The sequence below is a fragment of the Cryptomeria japonica genome, chromosome 3 (genome assembly GCF_030272615.1).
Source record: "Cryptomeria japonica chromosome 3, Sugi_1.0, whole genome shotgun sequence".
Taxonomy (NCBI): Eukaryota; Viridiplantae; Streptophyta; class Pinopsida; order Cupressales; family Cupressaceae; genus Cryptomeria; species Cryptomeria japonica.
The window spans coordinates 915,963,061-915,985,194 of NC_081407.1; the positions used below are offsets into that span (position 1 = coordinate 915,963,061).

A 22,134-nucleotide genomic window follows, 5' to 3' on the forward strand; every position below is an offset into this window, starting at 1 on the left:
TGAAATAAAAATCGTTTTATCTAAAAAAGAACATCCAAATCCATATCTCCAAATACTACCTCTATCCCCAAATCCAACAATCCTTATCCCCTATCCCAATCCAAAATTTGTCAATCTAAATCAAGGCATCCCCATTAAAAAATTCTTAAATCTAATTTAAATCCATACATACAAAAATTAATAAACTTGATCCCTCTATCTCAATACTAAAACCCATGTTTTTTCATACTTTATACATGCCATTATAGATAAACATGATATGTCCTTCCACATATCCTCTACCCTAGTCTTCTCCATCCATCCATTTCAAAAGTGAAAAAGATAAAAATAGTAAATTCAAAATTCATAAAAGTAAAAAAGAAATAAAATCATCTAATATCAAAAATTATATCAATAAAAATTTAAAGAGGTTCTAAATAAAAACCTAACAAATAGGTTTGGTGCATAAATCCCCCATCTATTATAACATAACCATTAAGCTCCTCTCCCAAGAACTCCCATGCGCCCTCCAAGGCCGATGCTGGTAAGGGTTTCGTTACGAAATCAGATTTTGCTTTGAGGTAGTGTTTGTTGGTATAGTTCCTGCTAACCAGCTGGTCCGTAGTGGTACCGGCAGTATAAGAAATTGAGTCAATCCAGCTCGTTTCCACGCAGTCCCCCGCAACCATTCCCATTTCGGGGAAACTTTTGTTAGCCACCTTGAGTAATTGATCCAGGGGCCCGAGATACATTCCGTTGAAGGTGAGCTTAATGTCCTTCAGGCCGCCTTGCGATTCGGAGCCATATATTGCAGCGCGAATAAAGAGATCCTGTTCTAACAGATGCGCAATGGATTGCCACCGATAGACTAGGTCGGTCACCTGATTTCGCCATGAACACCATGAACACCGTCACTTTGCTTGGCACTCTCACCAGGCCAACTTTCCATGCAACAACGACGCCCCAGCTGCCTCCGCCGCCGCCTCGGAGCGCCCAAAACAGATCTTCTCCCATGCTCTTTCTGTCCAACAAGTTACTGTTGGCGTCCACGAGCAGTGCATCAATGATGTTGTCGGCGGCGAGGCCGTATTTCCTGGAGAGCAAACTCATTCCGCCTCCGCTGCAATGGCCGCCCGTGCCCATTGTGGGGCACGTTCCCGCAGGGAAGCTGTAGTCTGCAGTATTGCTCGCAATGTCTGAGTACAACTGTCCTACAGTCGCACCTGCCTCGGCCCACTCAGTTTTCGACCTCATATCGACTGTAACGCGGTCGAAGTTGATGAAGTCGATGACAGCGAAATTGGAGGCATCAGAAGTAGAAGAAAGGCCTTCGTAGCTGTGGCCTGCGCTGCGCACAACAATCTGCCAGCCGTTTTTGATGCATCACCTCACCAAATCCACCACTTGTTCTCTTTCTCGTGGCAGAATCAGCACGTATGGCTTGCGAACGCCTGGTTCTGTATACCTCAGGTTCTTCACGGAGAATCGCAACAGGGAATCGAATGTAGAGGAAGACGTAGAAGTCGTCTAGTTTGTGATGCCCTTTTGTTGAAGGCATGCTATGAGCTCCTTCCCATCTTGTGCAAATGCACATATGCTCATTACAAGCAAAGATATAATCCCTAACAAGCTCATGGTTATGGAGAGGCCTGCTGTGGAGACCTTCAGCAAATCCGTTCCAAATTTATAACAGATACCGTGCAAGTGTTTTTCTTCATCTATTACTCAATACTTTGAATCACTAAGTTGAAAGTTGGAGTGCGCTTCGTAGCACTAAGTTGAAGTGGAAAGAATGAATTAGATAAACGAAACAATGGCCATTTAATGCTCTCCATAGATGTTCCACTTCAATTAAATATCAAATTTTAATGGTCAAACAGTCATCAATCCTCAATCCTCAATCTGTCTATCTTCCACAGTCCTCCACGAGTCTTCCCCATTTCTTATCCTATACTAATTACGCAATTCAATTCAAACTATGTTGAATGTGAGTATGACAATCCTACAACTCTCAGAATTCAAATAATCTTAAGTGAATGTGAAGAGTTGGGGACAGCTCATAGGCCATGTGAAGTGAATTGAATGGTCAGTTGATTGACTCGGAGAAGGCTTAATTAGACTTAATTATTGAAATAAGTAGGTGAGAAGAATAAATAAATAATCTCCACAGTGAATGATAATGAAATTAGATATTTCTTTAATAATTCTCCAGCTTAGTTGAGAGGGAAATATTAAAAATAACAACAAATTTACTAAGCCAATGAAAGAATTATTAAGCAAGTTAGAAGCGTTCCAGTAGAAGAGTTAAAATAGCAGACCAACGTTATACATTCGATTCTTAGAACAAATATTTAATATATACACCTCTAAAAAGATGTATCTTAATTCAGAATAATTTATAATATTCAATAATAAAATCATCAGCATATGTAGTGGACAACTCATAGGCGATGAGGACTGAATTGACTAATTTGCGAATGAAGAGCAGGGGGTTTCATCTGTCACGGTAGATGACAATGCAAAGTAATGTTTCCTTAAGTTATTTTAAGCAAAGGGGGGATTTTTTTTAAAAAAAAAATTGTAATGTAATCTTTAGTTACATTATTTAAAAAAAAATAAAAAAAAATAATAAAGGTCAACAAATCATTATTTCTACTAAAAAAGTAAGTGAATTTTATTTATTAAAATTATAATTCTATAGATATTATCGACAAGTTTGTTTTGTTATCCGATACAAAAGTGTGAATTTATGTTGATTCTTCTTCAATTAAAAGTCAAGAATTGAGGGATATTCATTCTATCAAGGTCTTGTAAAGAAGGATCCCAAATCCTAACCTCATCCCTAGTACTATATCTTCTTATGTATTTCACTCAACTTACCATTGCTAATCATTTGTAATTGAATGATTAACAACTTTAATTAATAAAATGTAAATTAAAAATCTGTCCAACTCTTTATTTCACAAAGGTGAGACAAAATCCTTGGTTTGTAAATTCATCTCTTGTTCATGTCATTATTTACATTGCTCAAGAGAAAGTCCCAAATTTTTGTGTAGTAGTACTTAGATTGTAGGCAAGGTGTGTTGTTATGACATTTATAGCATTTATCTATAATTTTGTTTTAACAATGCAACTTTGATTCACACCACCATAGCATTTCATGTTCATTAAGGCATATGGTCATGCAGGTTTCATAATTCTTTAATGTATATTTATTATATTTTCCAAAACAATACTAATAAGTGTAGACATTTAAAATTTATCTAAACATTATTTTATTATATATTAAAATTATTTTTTATTTTTATTATATATAGATATGTAGATTCAATCTTTATTTAAGTATTATTAGTACATGTTTTTAGATAAATATCATTGTTAGTAGGATTGTTTGATTGAACATGATTAATTATGCATGTCTATAAATTAGAAGTTAAAGTTTTTCTACTCAAAATAAATATGTAGATGTGATGGAATAAGGGTTTTGTTGGATGGTTAGCTTATTTATGGAAACCTCATCACCTTACAACTTTTTCTTGGTTAATGAGTAAGCATTCTCCATCTTTTGTGAATTCTTGTTTTGATTTAAGTAACCCTATTTTCTTAACCAATTTTTATGCTCTTACAATTTTTCAAGGTAGAGGTTTCTTGTGGTTGCTTATTGATTTTGTTCACTCTTTGATTGCCTCTTTTCCTTAGATGTTGGATGTTGATTTCAATGTTATCCTTAAGTTATTGATGAGCCATTAGCACAGAGAAATATCTATCATCATTCTTGCATCCATTGGATGCATTTATAAAGTCGTGTCATTATTATTCCTATGCAATATCGTGAATAAATTATCAGTTATGACTATTATTGTAAAATGAAGATTAAATTTAGCTTTCTAAGTCTAATAAATTGTATTCAAAGCTATAATTTATCTTTAGTGGTAAAAACAACTTGTAATACTAGGGTAAAATAGTAAAGTTTGAATTATAAACATGAGTTTTAAATAAATTGTTGAGTAATTATTGATGCATTTTAGGGAAATATAATGAGGTCAAACATATTTTCAATTTTTTAATCACTTGTAAACATCGATGTTAACTTAGGATTTGTATGTTTTTATTTGGATATTTTAAAATATTTATAGTTATTTATCTGAAATTTAGCTTGAGACTTTATAAATAAATTTATTGGTACCACCTTTAAAACCAATAAATAAACTTATTTTAACACACAAACAAGTGCCTTTAATCTCTCCTCACATGAGGTTGCTACCACCAATCCTTTTATCAACCCTATTACCCCTATTACTCTTATCATCTCCACCACTAACCCTTTCATCAAAGTGATCCATCCATTCACTCAAATATCATATGAGGATAAATAAAGTACACATCATTAGACTTATGCAACCATGATGAAGTCATCACCAAATTCATGGAATGTCAAGATAACTTCTCCCCATGGGATCATACCATTACATTTAAAAGAAATTTGGATGGGAAAGCATGTAAAGAAAATAGTCCTTAAAAATCAAAGATCTCCATGCCACAACACATCAACATGCAATATCACATAAAATACTAATCTAAAATTAAACTAAATCCAAGGTTTCATAAAGACGAGGCCTAATAATTTAAAAGAAAGCACATGAACAATGTGGATTCTGAAGGAAAAAAGAATCAATCCATCTAAAAGGGACATCCAAATCCATGTCTCCAAACACTACCTCAATCCCCAAATCCAACAATCCTTATCCCAAATCCAAAACCCCTCCATCTAAATCAAGGCACCCCATTCAAAAATTCCTAAATCTAGTTTAGGTCCATACAATAAAAAATTGGTAAACTTGATCCGTTAATCTCAATACCAAAACCTATGTCTTTTCATGGTTTATGCATGCAATTATAATTAAATATGATGTTCATAATATTTATTTTAGAGATACTATCTGTTTCCCATGAGAAAAACCGCTTGATTCCTCTTTCCATATTCATATGTCCTCTACCATTAATCTATCTCCATTAATCCCATTTCAAAAATGAAAAAGATAAAAATTAAAAAATCAAAACTCATAAAAGTAAAAAGAAATAAAATCATCTAATGTTAAAAACCATTTCTATAAGAATTTAAATAAGTACCATGTATAGAAAATTGGTTTCATTCATGAATCCCCCATCTACTAGCACCCTACACCTTAGAAAGAGCTTCTTCCATCCTATCTATTCCACCTTCTATATGTCATCCTATCTATTCCACCTTCTATATGTCATCCTATCTACCCATTTCGTATAGCCATTATACCTATCTCATAATATCTAATTCACCCTTCATTACGGCTTTCAATCTTGATAAAGATGGGGTCATACTCTCCTTGAATCCATTGTATAAGACAAGCCTTACTTTCTTTGCAACTCATCCTTCTTATCTGCCACACTGTATCTAGAGCGGAAAATTTTATTCCCATATGACATACTCCTTGGATATCACATAGTAAATTACCTTCATCTAATAAAATTCCCATTAGCTATGTGAGCGATTTCTCTATCATTTCATCCTTATCTCTATACTTACTTTTTTGTTGTCATCCCTCCAATACTAGATAATTTCATAGAATTTGATCCACATGCACATAATCCCAATCCATGTAATATAGCTTAGCTAGCTAACACACATGGAAACATATCGATTAGTATTTTCTTAGCATTATTAAAAAACTCAATCTATTTTAGTTGAATTATCATTATCAAGAAACACTCTTCCCAATCCTTGTATTCTTCTCACCATTCTTAATCTTGGTACCATTTTTATCATTAATAATTTCTATCACCACCATCAATTAAATCACTCAATTTTTAGGTTGACAAGAAGTAAAATAACTATTTATCTTTGTATCATTATTCATGCTTTCTTTCTTCTTTGTGTATGATCATATGTTTGTATCTATAACAATCCTTACAACATGTCATGATAATGACATCATGGTCAAAGTGACAAATGATATATGCTTGCTTACAAGTTTTTCTTTTGGGTTGGTCTTTTATGTACTTGACATATTATCACCCCAGTCCTTATATCTTGGGCCATAACATCATATGTTATATCAACTTATGTTAGCTCAAACTGCCTTAGCATGACTATCATCAACCCATCTATTCCCATCTCTTTTCCTTTCCTCCCTCCATCACATTCCTTATCCAACATCACTATAATTCTATCTCCTTCTAGAATTTATCCTTCAACATTTTTTATATCCATTTTGAGAGCACACCCATATTCATCAAACCCAACTATCAACTTGAAGGGGCATAATTGCCCCGATTGTCGCACTTCTCATTCCAATGATTAGGGCATCTTGCTACTAGTTTCATTTCTTCCAAAGGTATTATATTTTATTATTCTTTGAGACAACATTGTTTCATCTAATCACAATACCATCTCAAAGAGGAGTAAAATATAGAAACTTAAAATCACCCACACTTATCACACTAAATGTTATCTTCTTTCAATATTAATTAAATAGGACTAATTATTTAATTAATCTTCCCAAACTTCTTCCAACTATTAATTAAATAAATTTTAATCATTTTAATTAATATATCATGTATTATCCATTCATTCATCTATAATTCACCCTTAAATAACTAAATTCACATTGATTCAATTAAATTCACCTTTCACATTCCAGTTCTCCTAAAATTAAATATATAATTTTTTTTTATTTAATTTTTCTAATTTTTTTATCAAATTAATTAATTGACTAAAATTAATTAATTAACTAATTAACCCACTTGATTTATCAAAATATAATTAATCTAATTATTCACTTGTCACATCCATTCCACTTACCCAAAAATCTTCTCATCAAATTATAGCTATCCATATCTTAAAAATGTAATCTCTTACCTATCAAATCTCACATCCCCATAGTCATTTTCATACAGGTTAGAGTAAGCACATGTCAAATTTTGATCTCTAATGCAGGAGCATTCAGGAGGGCCTTCGAATCTTGCATCGATTTTTTCCATTTAACACTTCGCAATTATTTTTAAATTTTGTTTTCTAGATGGGGATAAGTTTAATAAAATCGATGTTCGAGCTACAAAACGATGTTAATTATCATAATCCTCTCTTAAACTTTTGAACTTCACAGACAACACTAGGATAGAGATTTCAAAGAAGTTGAAGGGACGGAATTTTAGATGAAAGGAAAAGAATAAAAGAAGATTGCGTGGGAGAGGAGAAGAAAATACTAGCAGTTTCAAGAAAACAAAGGAGGCATATTGCAAGGACACTGGAACTCATCAATTAAAAAAAATGGGAGAGGAAGGCGTAGTGAAGGGGGAAGTAATTACAACAGTAGAAGAGAAAAAGATTAGAAAGAATAGAAGCACTGAGAAAGGGAGATAAAAACCAAAAAAAAAAGAATTTGTAGAGGACTGCATGGGAAATGAAGGGGCACAAGAAGAAGAGAAGTGCATAGGAAAAGGACGATAGAGATTTTAAAATTGTAGATATAAGACATAGAGAGAGGCAGAACTAAAGTGAAGAAGCAACCAGTGCAAAAATAGAGGAGAATAGTGAAAGGAAAGCGTAGCAGTGAAGGGGATATTGACTACCTTGTAATAAGGCAGCACATTGTGCTAACTAATCCTTCGGGATCTTTAGTTTGTTTGATTGTTCTGTTAGTTTAGGTTTGGTAGTTTAGTTTTCTAACCACCTCTGCCGTTTCTGTCCTAACTGTTTAGTTGTTCTAACAGTTTGTGTTGTATATATTTCTTTTATTTTCATTAATAATATTGTGCGTGCCTGTGTGAATCACTATGGTGTCTGCTCCGATTTCAGTGGTATCAGAGCAACTGTAATAGATGATTATAAGTCTATAATCATATTCTGCAGTTTTAGTTTTTTTATTATGAAGTAAATAGATTTAATAATTTGCTTCAAGCATAGAATAGAAAACAGAGTTTAGACTACTACAAAAAAAAAAAAAAAAAAATTTCAATGCATTCTTTAATTTCAATCATTGGAATAGTTCTTTCTGGAAAAGAGAATTATCAAGAATGGTTTCGGAAAGTTAAGAACACTCTGATTTTTAATGATTTGTGGGATGATGTCTGTGAAAGCAAAGATGACAACAAAGATGACAACAAAGAGCCAGAACAACCTACAGAAGCAAAAGAACAAGCAATCTAGAAGAGTAAAGACAAAAAGGCTTATGCTCTGATTGCTGCCTCTGTCAGCGAAGAGGTAAGTAGGCATATAAATTCTTGTAAAATGGCTTTTGCAACTTTAAAGAAACTTAAAGATCTTTATGATTCCCATTCAGAGCTTGAAATTATTCAATTGTTAATGAAGTTATTCCATCTAGAGATGAAGGATAATGATCCTATGAAGTTAGCCTCTGAAATCAGAGCTCTTTTTCATGATATTGATGCCACAAGTGTAAAAGTTGATCTCCAGCTCACTGCTTTTATTAAAGCCCTTTATCCTACATATTCACACTATCTTGAATCCCTTCAAGCTAATGAAAAAATGAAAGACATAACATTTGATAAACTTGTGGAGAAAATTGCTGAAAGAGAAAAAGCCTTTGGGAAGGAGTCACTTCCCAATGCTGAGACTTTGTGTCTTGCACAACAGGGGCAGCCATCCAAAGATGAATCTACAAGACATGACACTAGTAGTAGAGGTCGTGGCAAAAGACAGTCAAGAGGAAGGGGGGGCAGAAATTACCAAGGTGACAGACAACATTCACAGCCACAATACCAGCATAAAGACTTCCAACACAGAGACAAGCAATCTTTGCAGTGCTGTAGATGTGGAAAAATGGGCCATTCTGCCAGTCTTTATAGAACTCCTTGGGAGAAGATTCGTGAGAAGAAAGAGAAGCCACCAGACAAAGGTAACCCTCCTAAATTTGCACATTATGATGTCGCACATTGTAATCTTGGCATTGAAGAAATTTTCAATACTTCATTTTCCTCTTGGAATGACATTTGGTTGTTAGATATTGGAGCTACGTGCCATATGACATTTAGAAAAGACTTCTTTGAGACATTCAATGATCAAGTAGATGGAGTGGTTTATTTTGCTGACAGGTCTCAATTGAAGCCTTCAAGTATTGGATCTGTTAGACTGAAATTACTTGGGCTGGAAGATTACATACTTTCTAATGTTCTTTATCTTCCCCAATTTAAGAGAAATTTATATCCCTTGTGTATATTAGACAACAAGGTCATTCCATACTTATGTATGATGGCATCATTGAGATTAAACGAGCTTCTAATCGTGTGATTATCATGATCGGACTGGAAGAGGACAATTTGTTAAAGTTGAAAGGTACCTCATCTACTTCTCATCATACTGCACATTTGGTTCAACATAGTGGTAATTTGTCTTCCAGCTTGTTATGGCATGCTAGATTTGGTCATATTAGTTATGATAGTCTCAGACTACTGAAATAGAATGGAGTTCAAGGGCTTCCTACTATTCCAAGACAACTTTCCCCATGTGATGCTTGTGTTTTAGGCAAACATAGTAAGCAACCTTTTCATGATTCTATGTTTCGAGCTTTTTGAAAGCTAGGCCTTATTCATTCAGATTTGTGTGGGCCCATGCCAGTTCCATCCGCAAATGGCAATAAATATTTAATGACCTTTATTGATGACTATACACGGATGTGCTGGGTTTATTTACTAAAAGACAAATCTCAAGCTTTTGCTACATTCAGAAATTTTCATTTGTGGATTAAAAATGAAACTCAGCTCAATATTGGTACCCTTAGAACTGATAAAGGTGGGTAGTATACATCTCATGAATTTGAAAAATATCTGCTAGACAATGGTATTAAACATCAAACCATTGTTCCCTCTAATCCCCAACAAAATGGTGTGGCGAAATGCATGAACAAGACAATACTGAATATGGTAAGATCTATGATGTTTTTTAAGAATGTTAAGTTGATGTTTTGGGGGGAAGCCGTTCTTTGTGCTGTCTACATCAAGAATAGGAGTCCTTCTGCTACCTTACACAACAAAACTCCTTATGAACTGTGGCATGGTCATCTCCCCACTGTCAAGCATTTTAGAGTTTTTGGTTCCACTTGTTATGCTTTGGTTCCTGCACAGCTAAGAAATAAATTGGGAGCTAGAAGTAGAAAATGCCTTTTTTGGGGATATTCTAATACTTCTAAAGCTTATCGCCTATATGATGCAGAAAATAGCAAGTTTATTGTTTCTAGAGATGTTATATTTCTTGAATTTGATAAAGATACTCTCACTATTGACAAACAACTTGCTCATCTTGATAGATTTCACTCTAAAAAATTATATCATGAATGGGATAATGAGCTTCCCTCTCTTGAAGGGGGGATTCCTTTTCTAGGTAAATGTTTGGAAGTTCCAAAATCTATGATAGAGAATGGAGATGTTTTGAATGATAACAATGAACCTATGGAAGGTCCAGAGAATGGGGATAGTCTAAAAAGTAATAGCAATTTTGAAAAATCAGAATCACCTTGTGCAGCTCTTGATCCAAAGTCTCTTGAAACAGAGCAACCAATGGAGCAACCCGTACGTAGATCATAGCAGACTAGAATAGTTCCAAGCCGATATGATGATTTTGTTACATTTGATTGTGAATTAAACTTAACTGCTATTGATGAACCTTCTTCATTTCAAGAAGCAACAACTAGTGATGCGTGGAGAAGTGCAATGCAAAGAGAGTATGATGCTCTCATTAAAAATGGAACTTGGAGGTTGGTGGACCCTCCAATTGGAATCAAGCCTATTGGTTGCAAGTGGGTATATAAGAACAAATATAAAGCTAATGGCTCACTTGACAAACACAAAGCAAGACTTGTAGCAAAAGGATGTGCTCAAAAAGAAGGTGTAGACTACACAAAAACTTTTGCTCCTACAACAAAGTGGGGTACTATTCAAATTTTATTTTCTTTAGTAGCACAAAAAGGATGGAAAATACATCATATGGATGTTAAGACGGCCTTCTTGAATGGAGATTTGAAAGAAGATGTCTATATGGTGCAGCCCGAAGGTTTTTCTATCAAAGGTTAAGAGTAAAAGGTATGTAAATTGATAAAATCTTTATATGGTTTGAAGCAAGCACCACGTGCTTGGTATGAAAAATTAATTGAACATCTCCTGAAATTAAATTACAAGCACTTCAATCTAGATGACGCAACTCTATTTGTCAAGAAAGTTGGTAGATCAGTTGTATATCTAGTTGTCTATGTTGATGATCTGCTCATCACAGGAAACAATGATGATTATATAGCATCTATTAAGAGAGAACTAAAAAAGGTTTTTGATATGACAGACCTAGGTTTACTTCATTATTACTTAGGCATTGAAGTCATTCAAAATCCTAAGTTCATTTTTATTTCTCAGAAGAAATACATTGGAGAGTTATTATGCAGATTTGGAATGCACGATTGTAATTCTGTTCCACTCCAATGGAGCAAAATTTGAAGCTTTCTTCCAATGAAGGAGCAGCTTTTGAAGATCCAACCAAGTACAGGCAGCTTGCTGGAAGTTTGATTTATGTCACCACTACTCGTCCTGACATTACTTTTGTAGTAGGAATTTTGTCCAGATTTATGCATAAACCATGTGAAGGACATTGGACTGTAGCTCAACGAGTTCTAAAATATTTAAAAGGAACTCAGACTCTTGGCATCAAATACTCAAAGGTTTCAAACTTCCATCTCACAGGTTATTCTGATTTAGATTTTGATGGCGACAAAGAACATGGGGTATCTACTTCTGGTTATTTGATGACTCTTAGATCAGGCACTGTCACTTGGAGATCGAAGAAACAAAGAGTTCCTGCTGACTCTACAACTGAAGCCAAATATGTAGCAGCAGCTCAAGCCACAAAAGAAATTGTGTGGCTCAGGAAAATTCTCGATGATTTGCAGGAGAAACAGACAACTTCAACGTCTTTACTTGTTGATAATAATTCTGCTATTCAATTGGCCAAGAATCCTCGATTTCATGATTGAACCAAGGATATCAACACCAAATATCATTTGATTCGACATCATGTTGAGGTCAAAACCTTACATTTACAACATTGTTCCACTGCAGATCAAATTGCCGATATCTTCACCAAAGCATTGGGACATGCAAAATTTGAACAATTCCGAATGCTGCTTGGCATGACAGATGTCCCTTTGGATTAAGGGGGGAATGCTAACTAATCCTTCAGGATCTTTAGTTTGTTTGATTGTTCTGTTAGTTTAGGTTTGGTAGTTTAGTTTTCTAACCACCTCTGCCGTTTCTGCCCTAACTGTTTAGTTGTTCTAACAGTTTGTGTTGTATATATTTCTTTTATTTTCATTAATAATATTGTGCGTGCCTGTGTGAATCACTATGGTGACTACTCCGATTTCACATTGTAGAGATTTGAAGAAGTTTTAATAGAGGGAGATAGAGTGTGCTGGTAGAGAAGAAAAAGAAGAGGCTTACTGAAGAGAAGAACAAGAAGGGGGCGCATTGAAGAGAAGAGTGAACATAGTCTAAGAAAAAAGAGTGAACAACAAGAGAGTTGCTTGGAAGAAGAGATCATGTAGAGGGAATGAAAGTACACAAAGATATGAAGAAAGGAGAAGGGAATCACTGGCGAATGATAAATGAGAAAGTGCAAAGTTTGAAAAGATACCATGAAACAAAGGAAAATGAAGAAGAAGAATAAAATTATAGATTAAAAAGAAAGAGACTACAAAATTAAAAGAGTAAGTAGCGTTGAAGTTTAATGTGGCATCAATTTACGTGTGGTGCCTGTGTTGGGCTTAAATTCTCCCCCATAAAGAAATGAAATGAGCAGATTTCAAATGTAATAGAGGCATAACTGAAATAAGAGGGAAGAATTTGTTTTGATTATGAGATTGGAGGACATATGCGGGCAAAGATAGGTGGAAGACAAAGTTTAACAGTAGATTGAAAGAGAGAAGATTATGCAAAATAGAGTTAATTTTTGATGACTCCTGACCATGCAATTTATATTCATTGTAATTTTGAATTTATTATAAACTAGAATAGTTTGTTTTCAGTACACGTGTGAGTTGACAAGTGACAAAGAGACTTTGCAAGTATTATTGTAATTTGGAATTTGTTTTGAGATTGGGTTTGAACCCTTACATAATCGTGATCAATTGTTTTCAATCTATAAATCAAATCATTTTCAAAAAGTGTGGAGAATGTAAAGTTATGTTACTAGTCTAAAAAGCAACCACATTTTTTCAATCATATAATTTAAATATAACTACACAAGTGTGTGCACAAGTTTTGAGAGGTCTTCTATAAGGGATTTGAAGTTGGATGCTCTACTTCATACATTTAATTGGAGTTTCACTTGCAGACAAGGTATAAGGTTCATTTTCTTAGAGTTATTATTTTTGTCTTGTTTTCTTTTGTTCACGACATCAATTGAATAATAAGCTCATTTCAAAATCTTGAATCTTAAAAAAGAAGAAGAAAAATCTTCAAATTATCAAAAATAATAAATTTTTTGAAATTATTAAAATTTGAAGAAATAAGAATTCTCAAACTTTAAAATTGTGAAAATCGCAAAATCTATATACCTATCAAACCTTAAAAGATTAAAAAAACAATCTTGAAACTAAAAAAGCATAGTGGTCTTAACAATAGAATTATGTATGCCTATGAATATAGTTTAAATTGTAAAATTAAATTTTATTGTCAACATCATATTATAGTCTTATGTTTTTACACTTGAGCTGATCTAATGGTGGATAATTTGTATTTTTGAAATAGAGGTCACAAATTCAAATCTTATAAAGAATAGGATATGTATGTCTTAGAAGTACTATTAGGTGCCTCTACATACTAATAGTATAGACGAACGCCATGTATTATAAGCAATATATAGACTCAAGAATAGCCATTTGTAAACCACCCAAAATAAATTAATATGATATCATAGACTACAAAAAATATCCATTTTTATTTCCGTTTACAATACTCATTAAGCGAGAGGGACTAGTAGTCCGGGTAGGGGTAACAATTCATGTTATAGTAGGTGAATAAAATGGGCCCTATAGTGGTGCACTAAAAATGTCATGTCAATACTTATTCCCAAAAAGATTCTTCTAAATTTTAAAAAATATCCAATCATGTGATACCACATAGCACACCATTAAACATGATTTAGTGCACACCTATTGGTCTTACATTTTTTGGGATCATTTTGGACACCTTCACAAAAAGACATTTTGATGTAGCATGATATTTGACCATGTCGATTTGAAAACAATTTTTTTAATTGAAAACTTGACAAATAAATTGCTATATAAATTTGAAATATCTATGTAAGATTTTGATAAACATGAGATAAGCATACACATGTTTTGGTCCCTCTCCCTAACAACTATAAAGATTAGTAACTTTTTATCTTATTTAAGAAGCATCCTAGATAGTAGAAATCCATCATACAAAATACACACATACCAATAGCATTAATTCATATTTGAGAAGTAATTTTCTACCGGTATCATTTAAATCTGCGTCGCGAAGAACCACGTCGTATTTTGATATTCAGAGGCAAACTTTAACGAAAACCTGGTTAGGCCCTTTATATGGGTCAAGGCATTCTCCGAATTGCAAGACATATGCGGACGCATTAAAACAAATACTAAAGTCCGATGTAATCATGGCTTTGAACAAAAAGTTGCACAAACGATCCCAGAAAATAAAAAGCACACGTTGAGGCAAGAATTCCACAAACCCTACACAAGATCACCATATTAATGACGTTATTTTCGATGACAATGCCCTTTTCTTGCCTCGGGCAAATAAATATTGTAGTCTAGATTGTTGGGATGTGAAGCCCAACGGTCACATGACCTTTTGGCTCCCTCAACTCTTCAATTTATACCTTTGTATGAATGTATAAATATGTGTGCATTCTATGTACTGAATGTAATCAGATACGGTTAATATATGATAATTCCTTGCTTGAGAGTGGATGTAGGCATTTACCAAACCACTATAAATCACGTGTTGTCTCTTGTTATCTGCTTTTATTCCATTCTTGTTTTGTTTTCTCTACTCGTTTAATCTTTACAATTGGTATCACAGCCATGGTTGGTTTGAGCAGAGATGAAAAGGTAGATAGATAGATGATTGAAAATTCTCAAGATGATGCAGAAGTTTGAAGTTAGAAAAACTAGTTGCTGGTATTGTGGCAAGTGAGGCCATGTCAAAAGAAATTGTTGGTCTTTTAAGAAGGCTGAAAGGCAACTAAAAGATGAAGACATCGATTTATTCATTGAAGAATTTCTTGTAAATTTAGACTCGGTGGAGAGTATAATTGTGCAAGTGAAGGCTAAAACAAAGAGCCGTGTACATTGGTGGGATGGTTGGAAAAATGAAGAAAATTTAGCTGAAGAAGAAGAGTGTACGCCATCGGAGACCCAAATTGACTCTGATGTTGATTTTGCCTCCCGAGGTGAGGAGGATGCAAATTGGAGTATGTCTGCAAATGACTTAACTTTGGCAAAGGCGTTGGGGCAGTGTGTGATCTCTGTAGAGGCTGGTAACCTGGACTCTCTCATGTTTTGTCGAGAGGAACATAGTTTTGGCAGTCATATGATAAATCATGAGCCTGTGGTGATGGCTACAACGACTGAGAGTAATGAGAGAAAGAAATCTAGCATGGCTATGCAGGTTCGAGCCCATGATGTATGTGAGGATGATGTGGAGTTTGATAGACCCAGGGGTTTGGTGAACACCACTGATAACATGTCGCCTTTTGTAGTCCAAATGATAACATTGTGGAGAAGCAAGGTGGCCAGAATCTCATCGTCACCATGTTTCTGGAGGTGTTTGGACATCCTGAGGAATTCACAGTTGACTCCACTATGGAGTTTGTCTCCTAAGACGAGGAGGCACATAATTGGGTTGTTTCATTTGTGGAAACTGAAGAGGCAAAGATAGAGGGAAGTCAAAATGATGAGCTTGTGGAGGCCATGTTGGGCAATGTAAGACTCCTCCAGATTAGTGAGGGCGATGCTTTGTGTTCGCTTGGGATGAAGGAAGGATCTTCAGAAGACAAAGTTTTTTGGGAAGATCAAAATAATGATGAGCTTGACATTGAGGAATTTGACAGTCAAGACACATTGATGGTGCCTCAAACCAAGGCAAAAGCTGATGAAGGATACGTTGTATTGGAGATTCCTCATTATGCATTCAATTATATGATGGAAGGGATCCAGAGAATCCCGTGGCCTGTCTTTCCCCAAAATTTGCCTCGAGAATCGTTAGAATCTTTAAATTTTAACCTTAGGAAGCCTAAGATCTGTCCAGGCGAATTGAGGTGGCAAATATTGCTTTCAAGCTTGCAAATATGCTTTCTTTTGTTAGGAATTTGGCAGTGTTGCTAGGTAGTGGCGAAGTGAAGTGCATTTCAAGGATCGAGTCTATTGCTGAAGTGCTTGCTTATCGAGTGGTAGCGTTTTCTTTAGTAAATGAGGATTACCAGTCTACTTTGTGAATTATAGAGAGCACGACTTATTTTGGTGTAGATGCTTAGGATTAATGTGAGTCGGTATCTGTAGTTGGTACATTGATGTCACAACTGAGACTGCTCTAGTGGATGAAAAAAAAGAAATTCCAATGCATGTGAAGGTGAAGGATGTTGTAAGAAGGTCCATTTTACTAGGAAAATCCATTGATATGGAAGATAGCTATTTTCTCAAAAGGCGAGAGTGTGTTCACAGTCACAATTCTAGTACAGGTGATGATTTCCTTTATGTTATGAAGGCTATCCTCCTCGATATTGCTATTCTCACCGATGTGGGCAGCAATTCTTTATAGCCATTACCCCATTCTGTGGAGAAGAGGGACATGGATGACAAGGATGCTGATCTACTGAGTCATTTGAATTTGTTTTTGATGCTCTACAAAATGGACAAGGTTAGTCTGAGATAAAATAACACACACACAAGAAACCGTTAGTGTTAGTCAATCAAAAACTAATCTAAACAGGCATATCAAAAGAGATACTAAAAACATGAAAGCATATTTAACTAAAGAAGCAAATATGATGAGGCATCTCCAAATACCTCCTAACATGCTCTTAGCTTCTTCTCCTTTGTTCCTCTCCTCTCCAAGTTCCAAAATAGTGTAGCTCTCAGCAGCTTTTTGCACTATGGATGCTTATGGAGGATTGAGATTTGAGAATTTTTGCTCTAAATGTAAAATGAAAAGCTAAAATACTAGATGATATTAAAATGTTTGATTTTAACCCAAAACAACAAGATTTTAGTTTGCTATGCTAAATGCTCTCTAAAATGCCTATAGGTTAAATGCATACAAGTTTTTAGGATCTGGATTATGAAGAAATGGGCTCTATTTATAGGAAAAATGGAGCAATGGATGGTTGAGATTGAGCAATCTCAACAAGGGTCAGGATTGAATGATTTTCAATCCATGTGAGGGCTTTCAACCCAATCCCAGGATGACAAGTGTCAATGTGAGATAGGTTGAGAGGAGAGGGAATAAGCATTAAATGCTTGATATGACCTTGGGATTTAAAGTCAAGGTTAGTTGAATGAATAAACTCTTTATTCAAAGAATAAAGCTTTTATCCAATGGATAAACTCTTGTGCAAGTGTAAAATGGATAAATATGGTCAAAACAATAAATGTTTGGGGGACAAGTTTGAAATAACCATAAATGGTTATGTAAGAGCCATAAATGGTCATGTAAGAGCCATTAGTGGTCTTGGAAGACTTTGGGGGTTAATTTGTTGAACACACAAAGCATTAAATGCTTTTTAAAGACTTTTAGAGTTTTTGAGAAGTGACTCCATTTTGCTTAGGAATGTGACAATAATTAGGGGATGGATTAGGCTAATTAGGAAGAAGTTAGAAGAATCTAGAAGGGGAATAGATTTTGCAAGTGGATTTGGTGGGTGAGGGAAAATAGGATTTTATTAAAATAAAAATTCATTTATTTTAATAAATGTGTGCAAGTTGCATTTGTAGGAAAATGCAAGTGGGGGGGGGGGGGGGATAATGATTTAAATAAATGTTTTTATTTATTTTATTTAAAAAAGAAATAGGGGGTTTTATTTAAATAAATAGATTTTATTTATTTAATTGATTGTGAATTTGATTTAATGAATGAATTAAAATAAATTGAATAATTTATTTAATTAATAGAAGAATGTTTGGGAATAAATTAATTAAATATTAATTTAATTAACTGATAGCTATTGGACTTTTAATCAAATAAATAGCAAATATTTATTTAATTAAGTTGGACAGATTTGTGTGACTACAGTTTTCAAGGGGGGTATTTGCTATAATTTTTGAGGAGGAAATGTTTAAGCTTTCTGATAGGAAGGTTTTTGTTTGGGTATTACAACCAATTAATGGTGATCTTTTAGATGGTCTCTTGAGGGTTGTTGAGAAGGGGGACAAAGAAAGTGGTGTTCCCAGTTATGAATTTATGGGTGCATTAATATTTGATTCCAATTTGTGTTGGAGAAGATTAATTCACACTGTCCATGAATAGAGTTTGGCAATGTTAAAATCTTCCATGGGTCTAGTTCTATAAATTTTGAAATGGAGAGTAGGGGATACCATAGTGCATGGATGTGCTGGTTGGTCTTCACGGGGGAGATTGTTGGGATGGGAAGCCCAACGGGCACATGACCTTTTGGCTCCCTCAACTCTTCGATTTATACCTTTATATGAATCTATAAATATGTGTGTAGTCTATGTACTGAATGTATTGGATACGGTTAATATATGATAATTCCCTTCTTGAGAGTGGATGTAGACATTTACCGAACCACTATAAATCTTGTGTTGTCTCTTGTTATCTGCTTTTATTCTGTTCTTGTTTTGTTTTCTTTGCTCGTGTAATCTTTACACAGATGACATTTTTACAACTGAAAAATTCAGCCGATAATGGTATTTGTTTTGGCCTCTATAACAGAACCATTGAAATAAAGACATTAAAACATTGGCTGGAGGAATGAGGATTGGCTCGAGTGCGAAGGCTGCTCTCTATTGTGTGAAAAAATTAAAAATATATTGTTTCCCATGCCAGCATTCCCTTTTCAGATGCGAGACAAGAGTTCATGCCAGTTTTCCGGCGTGTAAGTTTGGACGCACTGAATTTAGTGATATCAAAATTTCACAATTTATAAAGTTATGTTTGATGACTACATTATAGCAACAATCAGATTATATAAATATCCATCTCTCTGTCCTCTTTTTGAGAAGCAGCGAATATGTGATAAAGGATACGTATGTACATAGAAAAACACTAAGGAAATGTCATTTGTTCATAGGAATACTCTGGGAATTCCTGAAGACATTGTTAGGATCAAATTTGATCTTCACCTTCACCAGTCTGTCGAAATTGCCTCCGAAATACTTGTCACCCCAGCTTCTTGCTTCTGCCACGCTTGCTATTCCATTAATGGTTGTGCCCAAGTCGAGATCTATATAATTGACATACGCACCCCTGGGCGATTCAGTTACATAAGGAGTCATGTACTCGTAAAATCTTCGCATCCAATCCATGTAGGCTAAATCCTTGCTGCTGTCTGTCCAGGTAACTTGATACTGTATGTTGTAAAAGTACCCTGCTCTGTAGGGAAACAGAATCTCTATCGATGGTATCTCGTACATTCTTCCTCCCAGCGGAGCCAAAACAATAAAACTACTAAGCTCCTCTCCCAAGAACTCCCATACGCCCTCCAACCCCGATTGTGGTATAGGTTTTGTCACGAAATCAGATTTTGCTTTGAAGTAGCTTTTGTTGGAATCGTTGCTGCTAACCAGCTGGTTCGTAGTGGTATGGGTGGTGTAAGAAATTGAATCAATCCGGCTCGTTTCCACGCAATCCCCCGCGACTATTCCCATTTCGGGGAAAGTTTTGTTAGCCACTTTGAGTAATTGATCGAGGGGGCCGAGATACATTCCATTGAAGGTTAAAGGGGAAAGTTTTCTTAGCCACTTTGAGTAATTGATCGAGGGGGCCGAGATAAATTCCATTGAAGGTGAGCTTAACGTCCTTCTGGCCACCTTCCAATTCGGAGCCATAGATTGCAGCGCGAATTAAGAGATCCTTTTCTAACATTGGTGTAATGGATTGCCAATGGTAGATGAGGTCGGTCACCTGATTTTGCCCAATTCTGTACACTCTGAACACCGTCACTTTGCTAGGCACTCTCACCAGGCTGACTTTCCATGCAACAACAACCCCCCAGCTGCCTCCACCGCCGCCTCAGAGCACCCAAAACAGATCTTTTCCCATGCCGTTTCTATCCAAAAAGTTACCGTTAGCGTCCAGGAGCAGTGCATCGACGATGTTGTCTACGACGAGGCCGTATTTCCTAGAGGGAAAACTCATCCCTCATCCGCTGAAATGTCTGCTGGTGCCCATGGTGGGGCACACTCCCGCAGGGAAGCCGTAGTCTGCAGTACTGCATGCAATGGCTGAGTATAACTGTCCCACCATTGCGCCTGCATCTACCCACGTTGTTTTGGACTTCATGTCAATTGTAACATGGTTGAAATTGATGAGTTCAATGATAGCAAAATTGGAGGCATCGAAAGTAGAGGAGAGCGCTTCGTAGCTATGCCCTCCACTGCGCACAACAATCTGCCAACCATTTTTGATGTGGCATCGCACCGAATTGACCACTTGTTCTCTTTCCTGCTGCAGAATCAACACGTATGGCTTGTGCACTCCTGGTTCTGTATACCTCAGGTTCTGCAATGAGAATCGCAACAGAGAATCGAATGTGGAGGAAGAAGTAGAAGTCGTCAAGTTTGTTATGCCCTTTTGTTCAAGGCATGATATGAGCTCCTGCCCATCTTGTGCAAATGCACAAATGCTGAATATAGGCAAATAAATAATTCTCAACAAGCTCATGGTTATGGAGAGGCCTGCTGTGGAGACATTCAACTACCCCGTTCCAGATTTATAATGGATAATGTGCAAGTATTTTTCTTCATGTATTACTCAATACTTTGAATAACCAATGAAGCTAAGCTGGCATAGACTTTGACAAATTGAACCCAGGGGAAAACGTTGGTATACTATCTTTGTTGAGTTGCCGGCAGCGTTAAATGACGTTGAAAAAATGGCCATTTAATGCTCTCTATATCATGTTCCACTCTAATTAAATTTTCGTTTCACATGAGCACATAGGCCTGGCTTAACCGACACACTCGAAGCATTGACTGCTTGGGTGGTAGGATCATGTGGGGCCTACTTAACCCGACCTATTGGGAGGTTTTTATTTTTCCGTTTTTGCATTTGCCAGTTTCTATTTCGTAGGATTCTGTTCTCGTAAGGTTTCATTGGCCCCGTATCCCACAAAAAAGAAGATGCCTCGAAAGATGTGTGAAGGAGCAAGATAAGATTAGATGGTTAGAATTCAAGTAAAGCATTCAAACATGAAACAAACCACATATACCTTAATTCTACCTTTTCCTTCGGATTGGACCTTCGGTGATGTGAAGAATGCGCCCCTTCCTCACTTGAGTGGAGTGGTCCTTGAAGTGTGTGTGGAATGCTTTCTTAGTGCTCAACAAGATCGATTGGATTTGATAGGATTTTAGATGGATTTTGGATTGAAATATTGAGGGAAAAAGAGAGGAGAAATGGGTAGTGTAGACACCTAAAATTGTCCAGTCTAAATAAATATTTATTTAATTATTTAAGCCTAATTCTTCTATTAATTAAAATAAATTCTTATTTATTTAATTAATTGATTTATCCTCTTCTAGCCTTATTTCTCATTTAAATAAATACCTTTATTTATTTAAATTATCCTTTTCCTAAATTAAATAAATATTTTATTTATTTAATTGATCTCACTTCTTCTATCAATTAAATAAATCTTTATTTATTTAATTAATTCATTAGCCTTTTCTACCTATGACACATGTCATTCATCTCTTAATTCTTACACTACCTACCCCTTTCATTATTTTATTATTTCCTCTACCTACCCTCTTATCATAGCTGACCTCTTTTACACCTCTCAATCTTATCCCTCCATTTCTTATAGTGTCTTCTATATAAGGAGATGCTTCCTTCATTATCAAACCCTAACTCAATTATGCACTCAACTACACTACGCTTGCGATCCTACTT

General features: G+C 35.3%; 4 protein-coding genes across 4 annotated transcripts; 1 reads left to right on the forward strand and 3 right to left on the reverse strand.

Annotated features, from left to right (window-relative positions):
• Positions 1-747: 747 nt before the first annotated feature.
• On the reverse strand, positions 748-1,233 carry LOC131078687 (reticuline oxidase). Its single transcript, XM_058016478.1, has one exon. The coding sequence runs from the start codon at positions 1,231-1,233 to the stop codon at positions 748-750; it is 486 nt and encodes a 161-aa protein (XP_057872461.1).
• A 10,208-nt stretch (positions 1,234-11,441) lies between these two features.
• LOC131078844 (secreted RxLR effector protein 161-like) lies at positions 11,442-11,990 on the forward strand. Its single transcript, XM_058016679.2, has one exon. The coding sequence runs from the start codon at positions 11,442-11,444 to the stop codon at positions 11,988-11,990; it is 549 nt and encodes a 182-aa protein (XP_057872662.2).
• Positions 11,991-19,298: 7,308 nt separating this feature from the next.
• Positions 19,299-19,889, reverse strand: LOC131078903 (berberine bridge enzyme-like 13). Its single transcript, XM_058016772.2, has one exon. The coding sequence runs from the start codon at positions 19,887-19,889 to the stop codon at positions 19,299-19,301; it is 591 nt and encodes a 196-aa protein (XP_057872755.2).
• A 493-nt stretch (positions 19,890-20,382) lies between these two features.
• On the reverse strand, positions 20,383-20,904 carry LOC131078971 (reticuline oxidase-like). Its single transcript, XM_058016864.1, has one exon. The coding sequence runs from the start codon at positions 20,902-20,904 to the stop codon at positions 20,383-20,385; it is 522 nt and encodes a 173-aa protein (XP_057872847.1).
• Between the last annotated feature and the right edge of the window lie 1,230 nt (positions 20,905-22,134).